Consider the following 9686-nt stretch of genomic DNA (forward strand, 5'->3'; position numbering starts at 1 on the left):
ATCCTAATTTTGTGATTTTTGTTTAAAATTAAAAATTTAGCCAAAAATCAGGTGTCAACAACTACCTCCACTACGACCCGGCTAAACTAGGCTTAGATGCTAATATAACGAATAAAAAGTGCCCACAAATCGCTCATCTAAAGTGATTACTCAAAGTCGTCCGCAACGCGAAACTTGATCGCTCTATAACTTCTTCCACCGAACCCCGTTCCAGGCAAGCATATAGCCAAAAGAAATTTCATTCAAAGAACTACAATAACCCCAACTTTTTTTTTGGTCAAAATAGAGATATCATTTTTTTTAAATCCGGGCCCACCTACAGGAGCAAGGGGTATCAAAACACAGGATTTCCCAAAGAGGGGAAGGGGGGTTACATACCTAGTTTCGAGGGAGGGTCTTACATCTTGACGCCTTTACAACCCAGTCTGCTAATCTATTTGAGTCACGGGTGCAAAGGACCAATTTTAGACTCTAAAAAAAAGCCAAAAGGCCAATACAATCAGTGATAATTGGCTCAACATCCCAAGGACAGAGGGAAGAATCTCTCAAACAGCTTATCAACGTTGAACAGTCAGACTCGAACGTTAGTTTTAAATGAGGCCGATCAGCAAAGTGTTTGAGAGTATAGAGATAGGCAAGGGCTTCGGTTTGAAGGGCGAAAGATGCTCGGACTGGTCGTGCGAGGCCTTCCATCAATCTTCCTTCTGAATCGCGGCATACGCATGCAATTACCCCTTCCATGGCCGACCCAAAATCGAGCCAAAAATTGACGAAAATCGGCATGGAAAACTGCTGGTCGTTGTTGTTCACCACAAGCATGCAACTTCAAAAATTCGTATCGGGCAAATCGTAAGTCCAAATCGAGTTCCGTGAAATCCCACGGCCCCTCAACACCCTAAGCTACCAGTTCTATATATATATATATAGTTCAACGACTCAAAAATCGGACTACACGACTTGAATTTCACCAAACACCGAAATTATGCCACAATTTCGAAAAATACTTCGATTGAACGAACGTTGCGATATGAAGTAACTCCAGCTTGGCGAGGCTCCCGCGGCACGGGCTTCCTCCTCTTTTCTTTCTCCTTTCTCGTTTCTTTCTTTTCTTCTTTCCCTCTCCTTTTCTTTCTCTCCCGGCTTCTCTCTCCGTGTGCCCTCTCCCTTTTAAGGGCTGAACGCCTATTTGGTCAATTAAAAGGCCAAATATTACATCCTGACATGGAGTTTTTCGTAGCGTTGGATCATTAGTTTAGGTACAAGGGCGACCCGGTTCTTGAAATATTCGTACCGGATCTTCTTCGATAATCACGTCTAGCAAATAAAACTCGTACGATCGCATTTAATTCAAATAAACCGAAATCGTCATATGCGTAGTGCATCCCGTGAACTATATGTGTCGGACTATCGGTCGCGAGAGCGGCATAAATGCCATGCAGTTCAACTGAACTGCTATACGATCTTGGCATCGAAGAGCAGATCTTATTAGCTATACTCGATGCTTAAATTACTTAGGAGTTACAAACATCACTTCGAGACAAGATCTTAAACATCATCAAGCTTCCCTCATTAAGCTACAGAAAAAGCAAACGACGACAACATAAGAGAGCAGCAATCAAGAACCGAACAAAGTCATAGGGAGTACACATGATCCGGCAACCTAGGCTCAGCCACGGCAACCAGCGGGATCTTCCTCGGCGTCGAGAGCCCGAAGATCTCCTCCATTTCCAGCTCCTCCTTGCTCATCCCCTCCGGCAGCTTCCAATTGAACCCGTGCAGTAGATTGGCCAGGCTCGCCTGGATCACCTTGAGCCCGAGGCTGTACCCCGGGCACATCCTCCTCCCCGACCCGAATGGCAGGAGCTCGAAGCTCTGCCCCTTCACGTCGATGTCCTGCCCGAGGAACCTCTCTGGCCGGAACTCGTCCGGGGAGTCCCAGATCGCGGGGTCCCTCCCGATGGTCCACACGAGGACGAGGGCCCGGGTGCCCTTGGGGATGTCGTAGCCGTCGATCGTGCAGTCCTCCCTCGTCATCCGGGGAGCAAGCATCGGCGCCACCGGGTGGAGCCTCATGGTCTCCTTGACGATGGCGTTGATGTAGGGCAGGCTCGCGATGTCCTTCTCGCTCACCCACCTGTCTCTCCCGATCACCCGGTCCAGCTCCTCCGTGGCCTTCTTGAAGATCTCCGGCCTCTTCAGGAGCTCCGAGATCGCCCACTCCACCGTCACGGCCGAGCTCTCGGTCCCGCCCGCAATTAGGTCCTGCAAGCATTCGTAAATCATGGAGGATTATTAGACATGCCAGCACTACTTCCATTGTTAATCAGTCCAAAAGATAGAATAGTTCTTGGGTCTGAATTATTGAATCGCTGTCCCAACTTTTTCAAGTAACTAAATCACTCGCAAATCTCAAACACACTAAACTCCAAGATCAATTCACGTCCTGTCTCACATCTCATTCCCTTCCAATCACAACATATGCAACTTGAGATTCCACAAAGTTCCCGCTTTCTGCAGAAAGTGACTTCCTTCATGCAGAAACTATCTATCTCCACCAGCTAGACCGCACGCTACTTTTTAAGCACTACTGCCAAACTCATATGAATCACTGCACAAGGATAAATTGAATGCAGTCCTGCTTATATGCAGCAACATTTCCTATTGCAGTACCTTTGTCGAACAGCTAATTCACCGAAAAAGCGCTGTTTTTTCCACTCCTCTCGTAATATAGGTACCTCCAATAATTGCGTGGAATCGCCAGATTAATAGAGCCAAAACTGATTGGTTGGGGGAGCATCTTGAACAATTAATAACCAAAAAATACCGGACAGTCGAGAACGACGCGTGATGCTCTTCCTTATCTTTCCAAAGGATAATGTCATTGAAAACTATGAGGAAAATGGCCATTCTTTAGTCGGAATGTTGATTTCAAGCTTAAGCAGACGATACGCTAAGCTAAGCTAAGCTTGCACGTAATTTTGCCTCTGTCGATTAAGTCTAACTGAAATTGGCCTCAACACAACTTGCCTTTAAACTAGTTTTACGCTGGATTGAATCTGCAAATTAAGGAGAAGGATTGATGTCATGCGGGCATATATATAATACCTGAGTAAACCCTTTGACTCCTTTCCTCTCGAGCTTGACTTCGAGATCCGGATCGTCGGCAAACTGCAGGAGCACATCTACCATGTCCTTGGCGACGTAATTCGCGACCCTGCGTCGCCTCTCGTCGTGCTCATCCAAGACGTGCTCTAAGAACCGGTCGAACTTCTTGCTCAGCGCCTTCATCCTCTTGATGTAGCCCTGGAGGTCCAGGAAATTGAGCCACGGGATGGAGTCCCCGATGTTCAGCGTGCCGTTCAACAGGAACAGCTCGTCGAGCATCTTCTTGAACTCGTCCGGCCTGACGATGGAGTTCTCGGTCTCCTCGGTGTACTTCTTCCCCAAGACCATGCGGCTTATCACGTTGAGGCTCAGGTCTGTCAGGTGGTCCTTCAACGTGAGGTGCGCGCACCTAGAGAGGTACAGGCTCCTGAGGAGGGACATTAGCTCCTCCGTCCGAATGTACTCGTAGGACTCCAGGCGCTTCGCGCAGAAGAGCTCCATGATGCACAACTTCCTGGCCTGGCGCCAGTACGGGCCGTAGGGCGACCACGTGATGTCGGAGTAGTTGTAGGTGGTGTACTTGCCCGCGGCGGTCTTGGGCCGGCCGGCAAAGGCGACGTCGTGGGTCTTGAGGAAGGCCTTGGCCATCTCGACCGACGAGCTCACGACGACAGGGAACGATCCGAAGCGGAGCTGCATGAGCGGGCCATAGGTCTTGGTGAGCTCGTGGAGGGATCGGTGCGGGAGGGGGCCGATGAGGTTGAGGTTCCCGATGATGGGCCAGGGTTTCGGCCCCGGGGGGAGGTTGTAGTTTCGGCGGCGGAGGCGGTGGGCGAGGAGGAGGAGGGCCAGGGTCGCTAGCCACGCTGCGGCATAGGCAGCCCAAGAGGGGGAGTCCATCGGTGGCGGTGGTGGGTGGTGGTGATCGGAGTGGCTGATGCAGTGATGGATGATGAGGGTGGTGCGTTGGAGGGGGAGGGTATTTATATAGCGACGGGAGGTGACATGATTGAGACGCTTTCTCTATTCTTTACATTTGGTGAAGTCTAGCCTTTTTAAGTCGTTGCCGAATTGGTATAATAATGTCAGTCTTAATGGCTTTCTTTTTCATTTTTTTGGCTTGTTTGTCACTAGCTACATGTAACCTGTGACACGCGACTCCCGACGGAACAAGCATTTGTCGAGGCGCTCCATTTCAAACACAACAGGTCAGTTAATGTTCCGATCGGATTTCGCGCACCTCGACTGGCTTACCTTTGGGATGTTCCCGTGGGCGTGCTTCCCGTGCCAACCCGGCCCGCACACCTCGACCGGCTTACCTTTGGGATGTTCCCGTGGGCATGCTCCCCGTGCCAACCCAATCCATTTTTACTCCCGAAGTACTTCCAACAAGATTTCAACTGGAAATTAGAAAGGGGGAAGAGCAAACATCTTTTGCCACATGCGCAAACACTTGGTTGGCAGCGTTTTTGCCTTGGACCGAACTAGGAAAACAATTGAATGGCGATTTCTGGCTACGTAAGCGGGCCGAGATGATAATGAGGGAAAAGGGAGTCGGTATGCCTACCCTGAGTTCACTTAGGAGGAGTTCAGACCATACGTGAACCAAACATAAATTAAAATTCAACCTCTCCAATGCGAAACCGAAATGAAATCGAGTAACAACTTTCGTGGACCGAACTTAATTAACATAATCGAACCGTCCGAGTACTAAGTCCGTTTATACTCACGAAAACAATCATGGATCTCGAAAATTTTATCGGGTCGCGTGTTAGGCCTCAAATTAGATGGCAAATGTACTCGACACCGAGTCACAAAATCGCAAAAAAAAAAATTAGCACTTTACATCAGTTCCTATTTCTAAAACACAACTACCAAGGTGCGAATCAGAGTACTTCTACATTGATGTCAGGGAAAATTTCAATTAAGAACCTCAAGGGGGGTCAAATTCTCAAAAGAGGACCCAAAGTGAACATGATGTTAAATAAAAGCCTGAAGTGCCCAATCAGTCTCAAATAAGGACCTGGGTCGCCGGCCAGTGAAAATGGCCACCGGCCGGCGAGAATGTTACTATTCCGGCACCGGAACAGTAACTTTTTTATTTTTTTATTATTTTTTCCTTTTTTATTTTTTTTCTTTTCCTTTTCCTTTTCTTTTTTTTTCTTCTCTTCTTCCGCCGGCCATAGCCGGGGCCGGCGGCCTCAGGCGAGGCCGCCCTCGTCGACATCGGGCGAGGGCCGGCCTCGCCTGGGCTGGGCGAGGTCAGCCTCGCCAGTTGCCGGCGAGATCGAGCCTCGCCAGATCTGGCGAGGGCTCGGCCCCGCCGGCCGCTGGCGAGGCTCGACCTCGCCGGCGTCGGGCAAGGCCGGTCTCGCCCGCAACGGCAAGGCCGGCCTCGCCCGACGCCGGCGAGGCCTGGGCCTCGCCGGTGGCCGGCGAGGTCGAGCCCCTAGCCAAAACCGGGCGAGGCTCGACCTCGCCGGCGTCGGCGAGGTCGGCCTTGCCGTTGTGCGAGACCGAATCTCGCCGACGCCGGCGAGGTCGAGCCTCGCCCGGCCGGCGTGGGCAGAGCCTCGCCAAAACTAGCGAGGCTCGACCTCGCCTGCGTTGGCGAGGCCGGCCTTGCCGTTGCGTAGGCGAGACCCGCTCGCCCGACACAGCGAGGTCGAGCCTCGCGGATCCCGGGCGAGGCTCGACCTCGCCGGCCGGCGAGGCCGGCCTTGCCATTGCAGGCGAGACTGGCCTCGCCCGACGCCGACGAGGTAGAGCCTCGCCAGCGGCCGGTGGGGTCGAGCCCTCGCCAGATCTGGCAAGGCCCGACCTCGCCGGCAACTGGCAAGGCCGACCTCGCCAAGCAAGGACGGCCCTCGCTCGACGCCAGCGACCTCCGCCGACCCCGGCTATGGCCGGCGGAGGAAGAGAAGAAAAAAAAAAGAAAAGGAAAAGAAAAAAAACAAGAAAGGAAAAAATAATAAAAAAGTTACTGTTCCGGTGCCGGAATAGTAACATTCTCGCCGGCCGGCGGGCATTTTGGCCGGCCGGCGACCCAGGTCCTTATTTGAGACTTTTTGGGCACTTCGAGTCCTTATTTGAGACTGATTAACACTTCAGGGCCTTATTTGACACTATGTTTACTTTGGGCCCTCTTTTGAGAATTTGACCCCACTTAGGGTCCAGACTTGAAATTTTCCCTTGATGTCATTTAGGCGAAGCGCATATACTTTCTGAAAGCTATGAAAACGGCACCTCAAGATTTCCATAACTAGAAACTAGAACACATTAATCGAGTAAAAAAGATTTGCACACCCAATTTAAGATCCATCGTTCTTGATGTAACAATTCCCAAACTCAAGTGCTTCTCCTCTGTTGCCCTCTTATTACTAGTTCAATGAGATTGCCCCTAACGAATAGTGTTTAGTAATTGCTCCTTACTTGAGGTAATTTGTGCATCAGCCACAAACCCTCTCATCATAAGCTAGACTTTACTCGGTCCACACTAATCAGTTCCATATTAGATTAATTAAAAATCTACATATCTTTCTTTAATTATACTAACCCCGTAAAACAGTAAGCTACAATCTCAATTAATGTAACCCACGTCAGGAAAACTCCTACACTTTCGTCTCGAGTGCTCGATGACTCTAGGAGGTGAAGATGGGTTCTGCTCGTTATAGTCAAGATCAAACCATAGTCAAATGAAAATCCATTTGATTATACAAGTCTCTCAACTTTCCGGGAAACACCCTCTTCCCACTTTCCCTTCAGAATCGACCGTCACTTGATGTGCTCCAATCGCTGAGAAACTTCCACACCCTGGGGTTAAGCCCCCTTTTAGGGTTTTTTTGGGGTTAAGCGCCTTTTATCCCTAAACTAAGGAGTTTGAAAAAGAACCACTTGCGCACCTCAAAAAATTATAATTTCACTCAAAATGGGTGGCCACAAGTATTCTGAGTCATTCTGTGAGTTTTTGGAATTTTTTATTTTTTTATTTTTTTGGGAAAATTTTTATTTGACTTTCTCACTTCCTAGAAATCAAAATTTTTTATTATTTTTTTCGATTTTTTTATGAATTTCTGAATTTTTCAAATTTTTCTAAATTTTCTGGATTTTTTTTCTAATTTTTATGAATTTTCTGGAATTTTCCTCATTTTTCTGAATTTTCTGGATTTTCATGAATTTTCTCTAAATTTCTAAAAATTTTATGATTTTATGATTTTTTTCTGAATTTTTGTAATTTTTCTATTATTTTTCTGATTTTTTATTATTTTTATTGAATTTTTTTATTCCCGAAGATAACCAGACTGGCCTAAGCTGGTCTCCGGCCTTCCTCGGCGGGGAAGGCGCCAAACAGCGCCGTTCTTCTCCTTTTCTTTTTTGGGCATTTTGTCGAGCACTTCATGTGCACACCGATTCGTGATATCACACTTCCAACAAGACTTCGGCTGCTACTATAATGACTTTTCGCCGTTGCTCCGGCTACTGTAAACGACCCTAAACCTTCCCCTAGTTGCATTCTAACCATCCATTCCTATTAAACCACCGCTAAACCACCACCAACTGGCGACTCCCAAACCGAAAATCATAGCTTGAAACTAATCTAATCTAGCCTATCTAACAACCGGATCAAACGTTAGGGCAACCTATTCATTCCAATCAATCAAAACAGGTATTTAAACTTAAAAATGATCAGAATGAACTGACTTGAACTGACTTTTGCCGCGGGGAAATGCTCTGGTAAGGTCTACCGACTCCGGCGAGGGGGTTTTGAAGGCCGACTTGATGCACATGCTAAATCACCGATCCAAAATACACGAAATGAACAAAAAATGGATTAGAAACTTAAATAAGGAACTAATAAGCACAACAACAGTGAGCAAATTCAACTATCAAACATGTCTTTAGGCATTTTGACAAACAAATGAAGTGCGAGCGGGAAGAGTTTTCACCTTCGTAGTTGGAGGTCAAAATTGAATTTCCGAACCACCAGCAGGCGATGATTTAGTCCCTTTACACTTGCTTTATCAGCTTACAGTCTTGGATTTGCCGAGAAAGTCCTAAATTGGACGATCTAGGCCGCGTTTCACCTCTTCGCAATCAGCCATCTTGCCGGAGTCTGGAGGAGGAGGTCACACTCATCGGCCGATCCGCCCGCACTCTTCTAGTCAAGAGTACACCTGTTAAACGGGTGAATCGGGTCGGGTTTGGGTCGGGTCATAAATGGTCCGACCCAAATTGACCCATTAACCCGTTTATGACCAATTTATTCATAGTATAAATATCTCGACCCATACCCGACCCGACCCATATTGCTAAAACACTTTTATATTTAACCTAATCTAGGAATACTTGTTTCTTACGATTTTTTTTTAAAAATTATACTGTTAAAACATTTTATGCAATACAAAGCTAGTGAAAAATTTTTATAATTTTTTTTAAAATTGAGGTTCTATTTGTTTTACGAAAAATGCAACATTTCTAGAAAATATTTTTCATAAAGTCATTATCCAAGAAAATAAAAAAAATTAATATTTTTTATTTTTTAAATCGAATTTTTAATTATTTTTATTTTTATTTTTTTTTTCTTTTTCCTTTATTTTTGGCCAATCGCTAGCCGCTGTGGCCGGCGACCGACCACAGGCGAGGACGAGCTCGCCGGAGGCCGGCGAAGCTCGTTCTCGCCGATCTGGCGAGGACGAGCTCGTCGGAGGCCGGCGAAGCTCGTTCTCGCCGATCTAGCGAGGCCAAGGCCTCGCTGGCCTCAGGCGAGGCTGGAGCCTCGTCGAGATCGGGCGGGCCTTGAGGTCGCCGGAATCGGGCGAGCTCGAGGCTCGCCAGATCGAGCTTCGTCGGCCTCCGGCGAGCTCGAGCTTCGCCGGCCTCCGGCGAGGTAGTCCCGCCCCGGTGGCCGGTCGCCGTGGCCGACCACCGGCCAGAATAAAAAAAAAGAAAGAAGAGAAAAGAAAAAATAAAAAATAAAAGAAAAGGAGAAAAAATAAAAATAATTAAATTTCGATTTTTTTTAAACATCTTTATAAAGAGGAAGAGAGTGTGTGGATGGGTCTAGTGGGTGGGTTGGACATGGCTTCCAAACTCAACCCATTTATACCCATTTATCTTTAAGCTTTAAAATTTAAAACACATTTAAAGTTGACTCTTTAAAATTAAGTGACCCATATACGACCCATTTATTTTTAAATGGGTCATATATGGGTTTAAGACCCATTTTGACACCTCTAGTCAAGAGGGCGCGGAACACTCGGCCGTGGAACCTCTACTCTCTCCCTTTCACTTTCTGTCTCTCCTTCTCTCCCTAGTTTTTCTTCCCTCTCTTTTTGGCTTTTTGTCGAGTTGGTTTTGTGCGAGAACCACTCTCTCCCTTATATTTTTCTAGTTCGACTTCCCACCCTTTTTCCACTCTAACCAACTCCCTAGTTGGTTCGATCATGTGAGGATGAACAGCTGGAGATTTCGTTTTCCACGTGTTAAAAATGGAGATCCAAGTTGGCAAAGAGGCGGGGCTAACTAACCTTTTTTTCATTTATATTCCCTTCCCATGCGTGCTTAATCCGGATGAAGAAGAA

General features: G+C 47.3%; 1 protein-coding gene across 1 annotated transcript; it reads right to left on the reverse strand.

Annotated features, from left to right (window-relative positions):
• Positions 1-1462: 1462 nt before the first annotated feature.
• Positions 1463-4076, reverse strand: LOC115691069 (trimethyltridecatetraene synthase-like). Its single transcript, XM_030617633.2, has 2 exons — positions 3106-4076; positions 1463-2262 (listed from the first exon to the last, which is right to left on the reverse strand). The coding sequence occupies exons 1-2, from the start codon at positions 4003-4005 to the stop codon at positions 1633-1635; spliced, it is 1530 nt and encodes a 509-aa protein (XP_030473493.2). The 5' UTR covers positions 4006-4076; the 3' UTR covers positions 1463-1632.
• Between the last annotated feature and the right edge of the window lie 5610 nt (positions 4077-9686).

This window comes from Syzygium oleosum, unplaced genomic scaffold, assembly GCF_021117445.2.
Source record: "Syzygium oleosum isolate NSW1041296 unplaced genomic scaffold, Sole_v2.1 Sole_v2.20, whole genome shotgun sequence".
In the NCBI taxonomy this organism is placed as follows: Eukaryota; Viridiplantae; Streptophyta; class Magnoliopsida; order Myrtales; family Myrtaceae; genus Syzygium; species Syzygium oleosum.